The sequence below is a fragment of the Microcebus murinus genome, chromosome 16 (genome assembly GCF_040939455.1).
Source record: "Microcebus murinus isolate Inina chromosome 16, M.murinus_Inina_mat1.0, whole genome shotgun sequence".
Taxonomy (NCBI): Eukaryota; Metazoa; Chordata; class Mammalia; order Primates; family Cheirogaleidae; genus Microcebus; species Microcebus murinus.
In genome coordinates, this window is record NC_134119.1 from 49,163,808 (window position 1) to 49,181,830 (window position 18,023).

An 18,023-nucleotide genomic window follows, 5' to 3' on the forward strand; every position below is an offset into this window, starting at 1 on the left:
CTTTAAATAGCGTTAATATATAACTGAACTGAGTTTAGGACTCAATTCAAGTCTGACCATCTTGGGCCCTGTTTATAAAGTTGCTGTCATGTCGTTAATTAGTTTGTATTCCTTATAAGTTAGAATACGTCCCATTTTTCAAAACAAAGCTGCACAAAACTAAAACGAATCCTCAACCTTTTGTCTTTTTAGTGTGTGGAAAGCTAAAGAGTTAAAGCCTGGGCTTACCTTTGGATATTTGGATAATTCAGGGGGCAGAAGGTTTAGGAGTTAAGGCAGCTTGTGCTGCAGAACCCACTGTTCCATGTAACAGCACCAGGAATAGGCCTGTGACTCTGCCAGAGCTTCATGGTTGTAAAGGGAATGGCCAGTAGTTTCATCCTCTTTGCCTTTCTCTTTGCACTTTTCATTGTCCAAGAGTTTTTGTATGCCCTTAACTGTAAAATGCATTCACTTGGGGATCATAATTCACTATGACCAAAGGTGACTGCCTTGGTTCATGTTTGGTGAGCAGCAGCATCCTCACCACCAGGAGGACCTTGATGCTATGTGACTAGAGGGAAGTAGGTTCTGTTTATTCCGATAACAGAATCCTGGGAATTACGTGATTCATTTGCAATTTTCTATCCTTTGATTTTGATTATGAGCTCACCAAAACCCAGGTAATTTATAAAAGAAAAGCCTCTTACATTTGAAAATAAATATATTTCCTGTAATTTTAAAAAATGAGTCACAAGGAAACATCTATTTTATTCAACTATATAACATGTTATGTTCTCTTAGACTAGGAGAGTTTAATCCTTAAAACAGCCCTGTGAGGTAGATGTTACCCCACTTTACTGCTATGGAAGCTAAGGCTGAGGACGAGTTGGTGACTTGCTCGGGCCTCATAGCCATGTAGAGCTGGGCTGCCAGTCCCAGTTGGCCTGACTCCCAAACTGCAGCTGCTGTGTACTGTTCACACCTGAAATACAGATGTTTAGAAAAACACTTAATGGAGAGCTTTTTTTTTTCTTTTTTCTTTTAGCCTTTAATTCTGAAGCTCAATTGGAGAACTTTTTTTTATGAATCCTTTTCTGACTTTTTTATATAATTAATACAACCTTATTCGTTGGTGCTTTGTAAATTTTCCGTTTCAGTAATAATTGTGAACAACTTTGAATTACTAGAACACTAAATGAGTAATGTTTTCTGATATGCTAAATTTTCCAGGAAGCACAGGAATCATTCATTCATCCATCTGTAAAATACTGGTTTATATGTTAGGCACCATTCTCAATTCTGGGTAAATGGGCAGGCCAATTGTGTGGGAGAACTTTATTCTTGGATGTGGAATTCTCAAGACTGCTCTTGGGGAAATGTTGGCAGAGTACTAAAAAAAGTGCTTTCCAGATAGGACCTGGTGTCACTGTGGTGTTTTCTGCTTTTTATCTTCAGCTGAGCTAACTGCTACGCACTTTGGAGGAGGCAGCAGACTCCTTCATACAAAGACCTTTCAACAGGAAGGCGAGGAGGGGGAACAGCCAAAGTCACGGAAGGAACTGATTGAAGAGCTCATTGCGAAGTCAAAACAGGAGAAGGTAGGTTAGTTAGTATTCTTCATGTGGGATAGCTCCACCATAAGACATGCTCACCAAAATACGCTTGAGCTTTTTTGGCCTGTGTGTGTGTATTTAATTTTTTGAGACCTAGTCTTGCTCTGTAGCACTGGGTAGAGTACAGTGGTGTCATCAAAGCTTACTGCAACCACAAACTCCTGGGCTCAAGAAATCTTCCTGCCTCAGCCTCCTGAGTAGCTGGGCCTACGGGCACACACCACTGTGCCTGGCTAGTTTTTCTGTTTTTAGTAGAGGCAGGGTCTCACTCTTGCTCAAGCTGGTCTTAAACTCCTGAGCTCAAGCTATCCTTCTGCTTTGGCTTTCCAGAGTGCTAGGATACAGGTGTGAGCCACTGCACCCGGCCCCCGTATTTATATATATATATATATATATATATATATATATATATATATATATATATATATATATATATATATTTATGTATAACGCATAATTTTATCCTTAAAGTAGGCCCTACTATTATCTCCACGGCACATATTTAAACAGCGGGGTCAGGAGGTCAAGAGTGTGTCGAAGGTTTCCTAGCTAAACATGGTGCAGACACAGGATCCAAAGCCTAGCCTGTCTGACTCAGTCTGACACTGTGACCTGGGTTGTTTCATCTGTGTTTGCACCTGTGAAACGGGCAGGTAGCCTTAAGCGTCTTTGTAGTATTTGATATGAGTTTAATAAAAGCATTCATTTTGAATAGGGATATTTTAAATCTTATCAAGAATATATCTCTTGTGTGTTTCTTATTCTGTCTGGTTTTAGTATTTGATGTGTATCAGGGTTTACAAAACATCACTGTTTCTTACTGACTTGTAGTGAACTTCTCAGAGCATCTAACAGTTTATAGCAGGAAGTTATTTCTGTCTGGTGAAATTTTGTAGCTTTGGGTTTAAGGTACTAATTTCTCCTGGTCTGTTTTTCTGTTGAAACGTGGTTTTGGCCAAGTGGTCGTTGTGTCCTTGGCATTGACACCGGTTGTAATGGTGTGTCTGTTGTGTTTTCTTCAGAGGGAGAGACAAGCTCAGCGAGAAGATGCCCTTGAGCTCACAGAGAAACTGGACCAAGACTGGAAAGAAATCCAGATTCTCCTGTCACACAAAACTCCCAAGTCAGAGAACAGAGATAAAAAGGAGAAACCCAAGGTGGGAGGCAGATGATCAAAACAAACTTGACTTTGCTGTGGAGAAAAGGCTAAGGCCGGAACATCTCTTCTGGCTACTCCTGTTAGGACAAAGTTGATTTAAGTTAAAGTGGTATTTCTTGATATAGATAGTGCTTTGGGATGGAGACCATGGGTGTTTGAAATTCCTTGTAACATACTTGTATATTGATATATATACATTTACTTATTTTTTCCTCTAAACTCTAGTTTTTTTTCCTACTGCATTCTTTTTAATCTAAATTGTTGGGAAATGCTATATTTGCTTAAGTAGCTGGATTCTAGGACAGAATCTGGGACTTCACAGATTACATTGTCATGTGGCCATCTGGACATCTTTGTGAGTCACCCTTGCTATTGCTGTTGCTGTACCTAACTTCCCATGTTTAGGGTTTAATGCTTAGGTGAGCAACGTTTATTTTTGTTAAAGCAGATTTATTCTGAAGAGAATTTTCTAGGGTAAAAGAAGTTCTATATGACCAAAGTGTCCACTGATTTCTCAGTCATCTCTCTCTAGAAGAAAAGATGCAGGTGTGGTTTAGCTTTTTCTATAACAGCGTCCAGCCGTTATAAAAGTAGAAAATTTCCCCTTTCCACTTTAGCCTGATGCATATGACATGATGGTTCGTGAGCTTGGCTTTGAAATGAAGGCACAGCCCTCTAACAGGATGAAAACAGAGGAGGAACTGGCGCACGAGGAGCAGGAGCGGCTCAGGAAACTGGAGGTATGGATGACGGCACCTGCACTGGGGGCTCGGCAGCCACAGCTAGGGAGACAGGTGGGAGGACAGCTGGGAAGCTGTCTTAACAGAAGCACATCCCAGGCTTCTTCCCATCTCCTATGTTTTCAAATAGTAGAAAGAGTTGAGCTGACTGCTTGCTTAGGGTGCCCTTGTGCCTGTTCTAAGAGGAGCAGGTGATGAATTATGGTCAAGGTTGGCAGAATTTCACCGCAAAGACTCAGTAACAGATTTTCCATCCATATGAATGAGAGTATTTCTGCCTCAAAGCGTTTTACAGTTGATTTGTTAAATAAGGACGTCGCCCATGTAACGTTACCAAGTGTTTGCATGTCTGAAGACCACAAGCAGAAAGCAAGCCAGACGCACCGGTGTCGGTACTGAGAGGCTGGGGGTTGGGCTGTCACACATCTGAGGAGCACATAGTATGATATCCCTTTCCTTCCTGCGTAGGCTGAAAGACTTCGAAGAATGCTTGGAAAGGATGAGGATGAAAATTTTAAGAAACCGAAACATATATCAGCAGATGATTTAAATGATGGCTTTGTACTGGATAAAGATGATAGACGTTTGCTTTCTTACAAAGTAAGATGTTTGGCTTCATTTTCTTTCCTTCTTTTAAATTTAAAAACACATTTCCTGGTGTTCATTTAAAGGACCTAACCAATTTCTCTACAGTTCTTCATCTAGGTGTCGATGAGATCTCGGGTATCAGACTTCATAGAGCAGACTGTTAGGGGTGCTTCCCTCTCAGGAGAAGGGACACAGCTAGCATAGCCACATCAGCTAGACGCCTTGCTGTTTACTCAGTTGTCGGCATCCCCGCTTGTGTTTATGTCTGCATGACCTCAGCATGATATGGAGGAAGTTAACTGAAGGTTAAAATTCCGAATATTTTTGACTGACATAATTGAGTTTCTAAGGACTGGTACAATTTTTGTTTTATTTTGTTCTGGGAATGCAGTGGTACAATCATAGCTCACTGTAACCTCTAACTCCTGGGCTTAAGCGATCCTCCTCCCTCAGCTTCCTGAGTAGCAGGGACTATAGGTGCATACCACCACACCCGGCTAATCTTTTAAAGATGGTTTTTCTTAGAGATGGGATCTTGGTATGTTGTCTAGGCTGGTCTCAAGCCTCTGGATTATAGGCATGAGCCACCGTGCCCAGTTCTTGTGTAGTTTTTAATTTGTGAACCTTATAAGGTCTCTATCTTCTCCTTTTAGAGTTTATTAGTCAGGGTTAAGGGAAGAAAAACAGGCAGGCCAGGGAGTTGAAGCAGAAAGGTTCCATACCAAGAAACTGGGTATGGCAAAAACACTAGGTTATCTGCCCCCCGGTGCATCCCCCAAACCACTGGTGGGATGCTGTGGACACTCTGCTGCTGAAACCCGTACACTTTCCAAATATTAGTCCTGTGCTGCTCGCTTCCGAAACCTAAACCTTGCCCAGTGTCCTGGCACAGGGCTCTCTGGGAGCCTCTAGTCCCTGTGGCTCTGGGAATGGCCTAGAAGGGGTGGGTGAGGAGGCCCCATGGACAAAGGGAATACACAGTCTGTGAGAAACACTGACACTTTGTGCGCACAGTATCCTGGTGCAGTTGTAGGACATCATGACCACTGTCTCTGCCCTGTGTCTTTGCTCTCTTCCCAGGATGGAAAGATGAATATTGGGGAAGACGTCCAGGAAGAGCAAAGCCAGGAAGCCAGTGGGGATAAGAGTGAGGAGGATGAGAGCGAAGGTTCCAGTAAGGAGGACCCAGAGGAGGGCGATGGCCCAGATAGCCACTCAGACCTGGCATCTGATTTAGAGAGTGAGGAAGAAAATGAGAAGCCAGAGAAGGAGCATCAGAGTCCTCGGAAAGGATTGATAACTCGTGAAAAGGCTCGAAACACTGCCAGCACCGAGCTGCCCTATACATTTGCAGGTAGATAAGCAGTCAGGCTTTTCTTACGTTTCAGGATAACTTTCATGACCTGGCTGTACTATGTGCATGTTTGTCTCCCTTCCTGGGGTTGCATTTGTGGAGTGGGGACCAAGAATGTGCTTGTGAGTGCATGGACACATTCCCGTGTGTGTGTCTTTGCTGTGTGGGCAGGTGCTGTCATCCTTCTCAGTGTCTGCTGATCCAGGACACAGTGTGTGACCATGGACAGTTCTGTGGATCAGCTCCCAGATGAGGCAGGTGTCTTCACACTCCCTTTTGTGTGCTGTGAGCCTTGCATAGTGGGCCAGCAGGGCTGTGAAGGTTGGTGGTTATCTGTGAGAAGGCTCCCTGCGTTTGGACTTGGGCATTCTGGTTTGGCCACATAACATCTTAGACAGAATATAGTGTGTTCTGTACACAGAGAAAAACTGTCCAGCGCTAGTAAGTCACCTGAAGTGTCCTGTGACTGAAGGTTGTTTCCAGAGAGGATAAACTAGCGGTGAGGCAGGCCTCCAGGACATGGCCTCTGATGGGAGAGAGTCTCACAAGGTGATGTCGCTAAGCTCTTCTAAAGCAGTCTGGGCACAAAAACCAGCACCCTGTCCCTGAGGCTCACCGATGTAGCTATTTAAGTGGATTCCTAACGGAGGGAAGGTGGGGGTCATATCTTCCTGGGGTTTTCTGGGCATGGTCCTGATAGCCCAGTTCAGTGAAGTCACAGGCTTCTTGGCCAATTTGATGCTATTGTGGCAATTGGGAGGTAAAATAAACAACTCTACAAAATGTGTGTTAACCTCTCTAATTCGTTAAAGTAAAAGAACTAATCTTACGTTTAGTTTTTATTTGTGTGAGCAGAAATATAAATAATTCTCACTTTAGATGTTACATATGGAGTGTGTTTTGTGTTTTTGATAGCTCCTGAATCCTATGAAGAACTGAAATCTTTATTGTCAGGAAGATCAATGGACGAACAGCTTTTGGTGGTGGAGAGAATTCAGAAATGCAACCATCCAAGTCTCGCAGTAGGAAACAAAGCAAAATTAGAAGTATGCTGGAATGAATATTGAATATATGTGCTGAGTATTAGGAATGTTAGCACATAACCCTCTAGTCTCTGTGAGTGTCGGACTTGCTTGAAGTTGTACAGTAACAAAGTGTGCCTCAGGGCCAGCCTGTCATTTGGTTATCTGTGTGATGACAGCTGTGGGGCACTCAGTGGGAGCAGGCAGAGCCATGCTTGGCATCCCACCCCTCCTCTTGGCCTTGCAGCAGGCTTGGGCCTTCTTTTCACAGGTGAGGAAACCAAGGCTTGCATATCCAACAGGTGGCAAAGCCAGACTTTTAGGTAAATAGGTAGCTGTGAACGTGCTTTTTTTCTCTTTCAGTAGATGCTACATATTTACTGTAAAAAGGGCGCATTCCTAGCTGTATTCTTGATTGTGATTCCATATTCATATGGGTGTCTGTCATTCTGTAGAGCAGGGGTCCTCAAACTACGGCCCGCAGGCCACATGTGGCCCGCGGAGGATAAGAAGACATTTATCCGGCCCACCAGGTATTTTTGCTACCACTGCCTGTCCTGCTTAGCAGCCAACTCGTCCCAAGCCCATAGTGCACATGTGTGGAATGTGCACCGCACTCTCCAACGGCCCTCCAGTGGTCTGAGAGACAGCGAATTGGCCCCCTGTTTAAAAAGTTTGAGGACCCCTACTGTAGAGAGCACACCTCGTCCTTTCTTTTCTCTATACCATCTAGCGTTGAGCAGGTTCTAGCAGTGGCTTTGCTTATGTTTTAGAGTTCTGCTCATGCTGTAGCCCTGAGGTCCCTCACCCCACCTGGTTGTCGCCAAAGTGTGGGTGACCTGAGAGTTAGATGCCATGATTTTGTTCTTGGTGCCGAGCACTAAGCTCTATTTCCCACTTAATGTTCCTGCAGAAACTGTTTGGCTTCCTTTTGGAGTACGTCGGAGATTTGGCTACAGATGATCCGCCAGACCTCAGAGTAATTGATAAGTTGGTTGTGTAAGTAAAAGTGGTGTGTTATCAGAGTGTGGGGCTAAGCTGAACAATTTTTGTCTTGTTTAGAATCATAAAAATACATTCTAAGGTTATTAATAAGGTAGACAAAATGTTGACAACATGCCAGGTGGACAAATTACCTGGAGGCCTTGTAAACAGGCCTCACAGCATGAACTCACTGTGGGAATTTGTTCTTTTTTTTTTTTTTGAGACAGAGTCTTGCTTTGTTGTCCAGGCTAGAGTGAGTGCCATGGCGTCAGCCTAGCTCACAGCAACCTCAAACTCCTGGGCTCGAGCGATCCTTCTGCCTCAGCCTCCCGAGTAGCTGGGACTACAGGCATGTGCCACCATGCCCAGCTAATTTTTTATACATATATCAGTTGGCCAATTAATTTCTTTCTATTTGTAGTAGAGACGGGGTCTCGCTCTTGCTCAGGCTGGTTTCGAACTCCTGACCTTGAGCAATCCACCCGCCTCGGCCTCCCAGAGAGCTAGGATTACAGGCGTGAGCCACCGCGCCCGGCCTGTTCTTTTTTTTTTTTTTTGAGACAGAATCTCACTGTGTTACCTAGGCTAGAGTGCCATGGCGTCAGCCTAGCTCACAGCAACGTCAAACTCCTGGGCTCAAGCGATCCTCCTGCCTCAGCCTCCCGAGTAGCTGGGACTACAGGCATGCGCCACCATGCCCGGCTAAGTTTTTCTATATATTTTTAGTTGGCCAATTAATTTCTTTCTATTTTTAGTAGAAACGGGTCTCACTCTTGCTCAGGCTGGTTTTGAACTCCTAACCTCGAGTGGGGTCTCACTCTTGCTCAGGCTGGTTTTGAACTCCTAACCTCGAGTGATCCTCCCGCCTCAGCTTCCCATAGTGCTAGGATTATAGGCGTGAGCCACCGCACCCGGCCCACTGTGGGAATTTGATGATGACTTCTTGCTCTAACATTTGCTGCTCTGGTCACTTTAACCACAAACAAATCGAACTTCTTCACACTTATTTATATTAAAGTATGGCTAATTTTTTGTTTTATTCACCAACGAAGTTTGAAGCCCTGGATGGGTTGAGAGATATTTGGAATGTGTGGTAGACGTGCCCTTCAAGTCCACACCTCAGTGGAACCCAGTGGGGCAGGCTGTGCACGCATCTGAGAGCTCTTGCTAGGGAAGCATGTCCGTCGTGTGCTGTACAGGGGTGGCGAGGGTGGGCTGCCCTGGCGTTCACTGTACAGAAGTATGTGACTTGCGTGGTGGCCCCTGGCCTGGGTGCTGGTGGGCGTAAGAACACTGGAAGGGTAGAGGTCTCAGTCGGGAGACAAGTGCTGGTGTCTGGCATTAGGGTGGTCACCTAGGGGTGCCCTCTGGGGCTGGCCTCCTGGCCTGCACTGTGTGACCAGCGTCTTCTGCATACATGGAAATGCTGCCACAAAAGTACTTGTCATGGAGAATAAATGAGTTAATATGGAAAGCCCTTTGAACTGTCAGCCACAGCTGGCACACACGGTGTTCTCCCAACAGTATTATTGTTACCAATAGAACTATTTATACCATCACCTCCAATACTACTAAAAGTTGGGGCCAGATTTTTAGGAAATGGCAAAAACGAGTTTAAACTATTACAAACAATTTTAGAAAAATTATCTGAGCCTTCAGGAAAGCCAGCCATATGTCAGTAAGAGGAAAAGTGGATTCATCCAGGGACTTCCAGTTCTAACTTACCCAGACAGCAGGTGACTTCACAGGAAAATGGTTTGGGAGGTTTTTTTCCTTGTTTTTGTTATCTGGAATCATTCTCTCCTAACTTGATGTTTCTGCTTAATAGGCAGTTGTATAGTCTTTGCCAGATGTTTCCTGAATCTGCAAGTGACTCTGTGAAATTTGTCCTCCGAGATGCCATGCACGAGATGGAAGAAATGATTGAGACCAAAGGCCGGGCAGCATTGCCAGGATTGGACGTGGTAAGCAGAGACAGGTTCAGTCCAGCCATTCTCACAGTCACCACAGGTCAGCTTCTGCTCAGCGCTGCTTGGAGGGCTGATGATGGGGGCTGTGCATATGGCTATGAGAAGTTGGTGATCCCCAGAGTGTCCATGGTGATCTGGAGAGAGGACCCCCATGACATGGTCCTGCCATTATCAACTCAATGAAGAAGTGTATATAGTAACAGGTTCTGGTTTGATTCCACGTAAATGGTGTTTGTGTTTGGTTTTGATGGCAGAGTCGTTGGAAGGCAGCAGAAGCACTGTACTATCCCTCAGGCCCTAAGCCTGTGGGCTGGTTTTGCTTGGTCTTGGTTTTTCTGTTTATTCAAAGGTTGAGAGACATTTGGACTGTTCTGAGATTTTTAAGTTTTGGTTTTTTTTAATGCACTGTATTATTTCCCAACCCAAGAAAATTCTACTTTGTACATTCTCATGTTCTTCTTCTCATTTTTAAGTCATTTCAGCACTTAGTTTCATTCTGAAATTAAGGAGCTAAACTAAACAGAAGCTGGGGGAAAAAAACCCTGGTAGCCATGGTAACAGTGGCAGGAACAGAACTGTTAGACCCCAGGCCTGCCTGCCTACCCTGGGCTGTCAGCCCCTTTAACAGTTCTATAATGGCCTTGTGCTATGTTTTCAACTTAAGTTACTTAAAAAATACTTGCTCAGAAATGCTGTTTATTCCATTTTCTAGTGTTTGTGCTGAAATGGATTAGCAATAATTAGTAGAGATTTAAAAATACAGAATTTGTTAGTGGTTTTAACAGACTGCTCAAATACAGTGTGAGCTGGTGTCCATAGACCATTTCTGGCTCCTGTGATTAGTTCTTTGTGAGCTTCAGCCCAGCATCCTTGCTTCACATTTAGCTGTCTAACCAGCAATTGCTGGGTGATTGTGACACTGAGGTGAGAGCCTTGGGTCGAGGAGACTGAATCTCTGCCTCCTTGGACCCCACTTTCCACTGAGGAGTGTTAGTTGTGCATGTCGCCAGGCATTGGGCTTAAACCCCATCCTCTTGAACTCTAGTCTTGAGCAGGTTCTTCTGCCTCTCTGAGCCATGTTCCTCGGCTGTATAGGGTGATGATTCTAATCTGATACCTACAAGGTGAGGCTAACATAAGGATGCATGAGTGAATACATGTCACATGGTCATGTCACTGCCTCAACACTGCTGTCAGTATACAACAGTTGTTACCACCAGGACTCTTCCTGTAGGTCACACTGTGGTGTTGTTACTGCCATGGCAAGGGCAGGGTGTGCCATGGGGTTGGCAAGGGCTTCCTCTCGGCCTTGCCTCCCTGAGCCCCATTTTCCTTAGAAGCCCCACATTGGCCTGGGGCCTGGGGGCCCTCTCGAAGGCCCTCCCAGTAGCCCTGTGATGATCCTAAGAGTCCCTGCCAGGACCAGAAAGGAGAGCATGGGGCCTACTGGGCAGTGCCTAGTATCTCTTAAGTTCACTTGGGTATCACAGTGGCAGGTTCCTGGTGCTCTGGAAGATGTATCAGTGCCTGTGGTGAGACCCTGCAGCGAGGTGGCAGGAAAGCCTTGCTGTGCTAACCCCGAAGCCCCTCTGGTACAGCCTGTGGCCTCTGCCTTACCCGCAACAGGTCTCCTCAAAGCATAGCTTGCTACTGTCATCATCTAAAACAAAACAGCCACATGTGTGTTCAGATGTGATCTTGGGAAGACGTAGTTGGCTCAGCTTTGTGTCATGGGGATGGATAGCACCGTTTCCTGCCTCCTCAGGGACATGACCTTCCTAGACCTCTGCTTTTTTGGTTTTAAACTAATAATGGTAACTGCTAATGTTGAGGTTTTGCCAGGACTGGCCCTCATCCGAGAGTTTCCATGACCCGATTTATTGACTCCTCCCAGCACCCCGAGGTAGGCCACAGAGGAGGCTGCCTGTTGCAGTCACAGCCCAGAAAGGTGGGCTGGGCAGTGCCGGGTGTCTGTCTTTCTGAGCCTTGTCCTGAGCCCCCTTCAGGGTGATGTTGCAGTCCTTGGTTTGGAGGTGTTCCCAGTCTCTTTGTACCTACATGGAAAAGTGATGTGAAATTGCACTCTGGCAGCTTGTGAGAAGTGCTGGCTTTGGAGGTTGGATGATCAGAACCGAGGCCTGTTGAGCAACCAGAATGGAAACCTGGAGCTCTGGTCCACATGTCCTGTGAGGGGGAGACATACTCAGCTAAGCAGTGAGACCTCCTGCCCTGGCCCCATCAGCTCAGCTCCGCAGCCCCAGCTGCACCCCTCCCCTCCCATGGGTCTCTGTGCTAAGTGTCTTCTCAACTGACCTTTTCTGACCCCGTTTAAAGTTGCAGCCCCGTCAACCCCAGCACCCTTATCTCTCCCCTCCTTTTTCCAAGTCACTTGTCACCGTCCTCTTGTTGATTTATGGTTCATTTCACCTCTGTGGAGTCCAGTGTGGCTGTGCACATCAGCGCATGCCATGGAGGGACTGGTATCGGTCCTCTCCTCCTCCTCTTAACACTATTGGGCCATGTCCCTGCAGCCTTGCCAGTTCAGTCTGTCCTTTCTTCACCAATATGAAACACAAGTGATGTACCTTGACATAGTTTTATTTTACATTTCTCTTACTATGAATCAAGCTAAGAATGCTTTTAATGTGTTTAAGACAAGTTAATTTCTGTGTGCAGGCTTTTTGTGTTTTTTGCGAGTTCTTCCATTAGGTTGTTGGTCTTTCTTAGTGATTTTTGTGGGAATTCTGTATCATAGAAACTAACCATTCATTTAATGTAAACTTTTCCCAAAGTCTGTTGACTTTGCTTATAGTGATTTTTGCCATTGTATGTTCTTATAATAAAAACAAACCAATGAAACATCTTTATTTGTGGGGTGGGAGGACTCCTCTTTGCCAATACAAGCATAAAAGTCTTTCCTCTTGCTGAGTGTGAGGCCATTCCCAAAGCTTCCCTCCATCCCTGATAATAAGGGTTCCTCTCCAGTGTAGTACCTGAACACTACCTGGCTGTGGCTTTGGAAACCAGTTCTTTGGGGGAAAAGGGCTTCATTTGACAGGCTGCTGCTCAGGCAACTCTAGCGTGACAGCTGACAGACAGAACTAGAAGCTATTGAAACAACTTGTCTCTTATTATTTGTCCTTTGTGAAAAGTTCAACTCTGTTTTGCTAAGGCAGTCTGTAAGATATTTCTGGGTAAATATTTTTTTAAAGGTCTAGGTGAAGAAGGAACAGTGATAAGTAGCATGTTTTGCTCAATATAGCAGCAGGCTGAGTACATGTGACATCTTTTCCCATCCTTACCACGACTCCGCAGGCATGAGCTTGGCATACCCATGGCACAGAGGAGGAAATTGAGGGCCCAGGCAGTGTGCCCAGGGTCACTTGACTGGTGTGGTGCCACGATTTCACCACCGAGCATGCTCTCGGCTACTCTGCTGTGTCACACACAGTTACTGATGTTTTTCTGTATTTGAGAAAGTTGCTATCTCTGTCTCTCCTAGCCTTGATTTTAGCTTCTAGTGGAGACAAAATTGTGCTTTGTTATATGGGAAGATAAAGTTTCTAACCCAAGATATTAGAGACTGCCTCCTGCCAAGACAAAGATGGAGTCTTCTGGAAATAGCTGTTGTGGCCGCTCTGAGAGTGGCATCGTGTCATTTTCATAGTGTCAGGATGTGGTGCAGAGGCTAGGTCTGTGCCCAAGGCTGAAGCAAACTAGAACATTTGCCATTCTTCCTGCTGTGCTTTGTGTAATGGAATTAGAAAGGCAGAGATTTTTCTTCCCTTTGAACTGATGACCTTAGAGCAGAACCAATGGCATTGGATGCTGAGACCTCCCAGTTGCCTCCGTCCAAGCTGAGGCAGGAAGGCACTGAGCACCCACTTGGCAGATGCCCTCTCTGGCCTTGTGAGCACGAAGCACCAAGATTTAAGGCTAGGACCCTGCAAATCTCACGAGAGAGGGCAGCCCCATCCTGTTTCTAGTTATGAACGAAAAACGTCGCACCTTCCGTCTCGCTGTGTGTGGGGCATAAGGCAGAGTGTGAGTGAGTGTGTGTTGGGGTGGTGAGGGAGCCTTGCCCTGCGGGGAGGTGGATGACAAGGTCTCCATGAAGATCCATTATCTGTAGCTGCTCTGCTCTGTATCACCAGGAGCTTTAGTACTGGTTTTGCTGCTGAGCCCTTTTGAAAGGCATTATTCTAAACTTCATTTTACTTTCTTTAATGTACATGATATACTTTCTTTCCAGCTCATTTATTTGAAGATTGTGGGGCTGCTGTTTCCGACCTCTGACTTCTGGCACCCAGTCGTGACTCCTGCCCTGGTGTGCATGAGCCAGCTGCTCACTAAGGTGTGTCCTCTCCTCCACATGGTGTGGGCCAGCTCCGCTTCGCCAAAGGCCATCAGACCCATATCTCCTGGGGGCCTTGCTGAATAAGAGCATGGCTGTTCAAGGATCATGGAGATTGACTCCTGAAGCCAGGCGTCAGAAAACCTGTCTGCAGGGGCCTGTTCTGGAGGGAGGAGTTCTGGATCAGAACTGGCCCCAGCCTCTCAACAGCACCCTAGCTCCAGCAGCCCCAGGTGGGATTTGGGGAGACTGTTTAGCAACTCAAGAGTTACAGAGGGTGTGACTCAGAAAACAGCCTATCAAATTAGTGGTTAAGGTATCAAGTGTGATAAGGGCTTTTGTTCCCCTTTTGGCTTAGGAGAGCTCAAGTTTTTTTTTCATTCATAGGCGTTTGATTGGTGCATGCTTATTGCAGTGATCGTCCCCCTATACATGGTAGAACTTTATAATCAATACAGCAGTAAGGAACTTTATAATCAGTACAACAATAGAGAACTTTATAATGGATACAGCAGTGAGGAACTTTATAATCAATATAGTAGTAAAGCTCGTTGTCTTGTCTTCACAAGACAAAGATGCCCTCAGCACCTCTGTGAGATGCAGGGATTCCCTCTGCACAGATGAAGCTCCCCGTGTCTGCAGTTCATCTGGGAATATTCCAGAACGTTATTTCAGAGCAGTGACTGTCCACTGTGTTCCTTTGCAGTGCCCTGTCCTGTCACTCCAAGACGTGGTGAAGGGCCTGTTTGTGTGCTGCTTGTTCCTGGAGTATGTGTCTTTGTCTCAGAGGTTTATACCTGAGCTCGTGAATTATATTCTTGGGATTCTTTATATAGCAACGCCAAACAAACAAAGCCAAGGTGAGTGGATCTGAGGAGCTCTTTTCCAATATTATTTTGTACTTCAGAATTTTTTTAAGAGATTCATATTCATCATAGGAAGTATAGAATATGGAAAAGTAGAGAAAAGACAAGAAACCCCTTGGTTCTGCCATCCCAAGGAGCATCCTCTTTCTCCATGTGTGAACGTGTGTGCACACCACTTGGTGGTGCACCAGCGGTGTGGCTTATCTGTCAGCCGTGTCTGGTATCCACATGTGGCAGGTCTGAACTGAGATGTGCCCGAATGTGAAATACACCCAGATAGCCAGGACTCAGGGCCACATGTATATATAATATCTTAGTAATTTTTTATATTATGTGTTGAAATAATTTGATATTTTGGGTTAAATGAAATGTTTTATTTAAATTAATCATTTTAATTTTTCTTATGTGACAGTAAGAAAATTTTAAATCACTATGTGGCTCAAGTGGACAGCTCAGCTCTATACAGTTTCCATAACGCTCGGAATTTAGGAAGGAGAGTTGAAAGCATTCTAATGAGTTTCCCCATTTGTTGATCTTCTACTTGGTATCCTCACCTTGGTGCTCCTTCCTTCCAAGGGCTTCCCATCATGGCCACCGCCCTTCTGGATGCATCCCGTCCCCAGCACTCACTGCTTCCCCCTGGGAGTGCTGGGGTAAGGCAGAGGATCCCAAGCCCCTAGTTCCAGTGCACGCTGCTGAGTACCTGTGATCCAGGGCGCTCACTTGAAGAGCAACACTGGCATGTCGCTTCCCACCTTCGGTCGTGTCCTTTGGAGAAGTGTCTAGGCGGTCCCTCCAGTGCTCCAAGTCTGCTGCCTGTCCTTTGGCTTCCCCTTTCTAGCACGACTTCTCCTGCATGGCTGTCCCTAGCTCTGACTTGCGCTGATTCCCAGGACACCACTTGCTCCTCTGTCAGGCTCAGTGTTAGGCACTAGAGGAGCCTGGTCATCCAGCCTGCTCCCCACCTGGGGAGACCCATGCTCAGGTCGCTGACATTCAGCATGCGTGGCAGCGGAAAGGAGAAGTCATCTGGGCATTGTGGGAGGAGTGGGACAGGCCAACCCACCTCCTTCCCCTCCCACGTAGGCCATTCCCTCTGCCTCAGTGCCCTTGTAGGAGATGCTGGATTAACTCCTGCACATCCTCCGGGTCTCTGCTGATGTCCACCCCTCGGAGAGGCTGTCTCTGACCCTTACAGTGAACTCTAGCCGCCTGCTCACCCAGCACTCCCACCTCAGCCTTGTCCTCTGCCTGCCTTCTGTCTGTCCGTTTGCTTTTTCGTGTACTTCCATGGATGCAGTTTCCTGCCTTGTCGCCTACAAGGGCAGGAACTTTGGTCGGTTCTTGGTCGTGGCCTAAGCATTGAAGGGGGAGCATATGTGATATGCACCACACAGGAAGTGCATACAGTTGCCCACAGTTGGCCCACAGGAAGTCATGCAGTAAGCGGGCCTCCCAGGCGGGGTCAGTTCTGCCTCCGCCAAAGCTTTCACCACCTCAGTATGCAGCATCTCTGTCCATATTGAAACTCTCAGTGTCTGGCACGACCCACGGAATGTGGTGAAAAATCGGAGCCTGCCCTGTGAGCCCAGTAATATTCAGGCCATCTCTGTCCTGTTGCACTTGGAATTCAGGTTACGCTCTGGTGCACCCTTTCAGAGCACATGGGAAGAACTCTGAAGTGCTCCTGGTCTCCGATAGAGAGGACGTGGCCACGTGGCAGAGGAGCAGCCTCTCCCTGTGCTGGGCGAGTGGACTGAGAACCCAGACAGCCACTGAGGCCAATCACATCAGGTACAGGCGGGGAGCAGGCTCCTGGGCACTTGGTGGTCCAACAGCACAAAAGGCAGAAGAAACCACTGATGCTTTTTGATTTGCCAGAAATTTTCTTATTTTTAGCTAATTTGCTACCCTGGCTGTTTGGATTTATGTTGAGTTAAGAGGTTTTCTGAGGCTTGCTGGTATGATGGCCACTTTTCCCCGTGGAAGCAAACCTTTCCTAAACTGTCAAAATATGTTTGATTTCCCAAATACTAATTTGGAAACCAAAATGGAGCCGCCACTTTAAGTTGTTACTGTTTCCCACAGCCTTCCCTCCTGTTCAGGGAAGTGTGGCGACATTTCTGTCCAGTGCCCAGTGCTGTGCCCCATAGGTGTGGATGCTGAACCCTGATCTGAGATGGCCCGCGCTTTTCAGCTTGGTGGGTAGGGGGTCATTTTTGCCGAGGTCATTGGTTTTGGGGTGACTGAAGTAGCCTGAGCTAGGCCCCTTCTTGCCTTCTGTCCTCCCAGACTTTCCTGTGTGGCCGTGGCTCTGTCCCTGCTGAAACGCTGTGTGGTCATGTACAGCACCCTGCCATCCTTCCACGCCATCACCGGTCCTCTCCGGGCCCTCCTGACAGAGCACCTGGTGGACTGCAGCCGCCCCCACGAGCTCCAGGTGAGTCTTCTTGGCCACCAGGGTGCTCTGCCCAGCTCAGACACGTCCCTGAGCTGGGACCAGGCTAGTTGGCCTTTTTGTCATTGAGGTTGCAGCTCTAAAAGTCAGGGACACCATCTCTCCAGAATCACAGGCACAAGTGGGAAATAAAATAACAGTGAGTAGCCGAGTCTGGATGGATCCTGGCATCACCTAGGAACTATCACATCGTCAGGTGTCACCTCCCGGAGGTTGATGGACGGAAAGTCCATCAACGCCCTGCTGTCAAGGTTCCCTTCAGCCCCCACCAGGGTCTGGACAGTTGGCTCCAAGCCACACAGAGCACCTGAGCTCTGCAGTCACCTGCTGAGTTTCCTAAGGATTGTCCCATGGTCCTGCACAAGGTGACAAGAAGCCCTGAGAGGGCTTCTCAGCTGGACTTGCACACTCCTGTGAGTACACAAACACGAGTTCTGTATTCCAGGCACGTCCATTCCAAGTCTGCCTGCTGCACACGTATCCCGCACCTCCAGTGGCATCCCTGAATCATCTAGAAAGTCCAGACTGCTGTGCACAATGCCAGTGTGACCTGGCTTCAGGGCCCTGGCGACTTTCCTTGCACTGCCCCTCAGGGTTGAGTTCACAGTTGCTCTTCTGCCTAGAGCTGTCCTGGGCTTTGTGGCTTGTCCCCTGCCCTTGGGAAGCCGGGCCTTCCCTGGCTGCAGTGCTTGGCGATACCTGGGCTGCTTTTCCAAGTGCTAACCACTCTCAGGCACGTTGTGCTGTTGTTGTCTCTGCCCCACTAGGACATGCGCTCCATGAGGACAGCAACTCAGCTGTTACACTCCTGGCGTGTCCCTAGAGCATGGAGCAGGCCAGTCCAATGCCCATGGAGTCACCTCGCCTGGTCTGAGGATGAGGATGAGACAATAGCATCTGTATCCACTTCCTGCAGACATGGCTGTGGCTTGT

General features: G+C 46.9%; 1 protein-coding gene across 1 annotated transcript in view; it reads left to right on the forward strand.

Moving 5' to 3' along the window:
* Positions 1 to 18,023, forward strand: part of NOP14 (NOP14 nucleolar protein) — a 30,056-nt gene that overhangs the window by 9,999 nt on the left and 2,034 nt on the right. The window contains exons 4-15 of the mRNA XM_012737359.3: positions 1,438 to 1,580; positions 2,618 to 2,752; positions 3,372 to 3,494; positions 3,963 to 4,094; positions 5,163 to 5,436; positions 6,352 to 6,482; positions 7,372 to 7,457; positions 9,271 to 9,406; positions 13,665 to 13,766; positions 14,473 to 14,626; positions 16,267 to 16,426; positions 16,925 to 17,072. Of these exons, the coding sequence (XP_012592813.1) occupies positions 1,438 to 1,580; positions 2,618 to 2,752; positions 3,372 to 3,494; positions 3,963 to 4,094; positions 5,163 to 5,436; positions 6,352 to 6,482; positions 7,372 to 7,457; positions 9,271 to 9,406; positions 13,665 to 13,766; positions 14,473 to 14,626; positions 16,267 to 16,426; positions 16,925 to 17,072 (1,724 nt within the window). The remainder of the gene's footprint in view (positions 1 to 1,437; positions 1,581 to 2,617; positions 2,753 to 3,371; positions 3,495 to 3,962; positions 4,095 to 5,162; positions 5,437 to 6,351; positions 6,483 to 7,371; positions 7,458 to 9,270; positions 9,407 to 13,664; positions 13,767 to 14,472; positions 14,627 to 16,266; positions 16,427 to 16,924; positions 17,073 to 18,023) is intronic.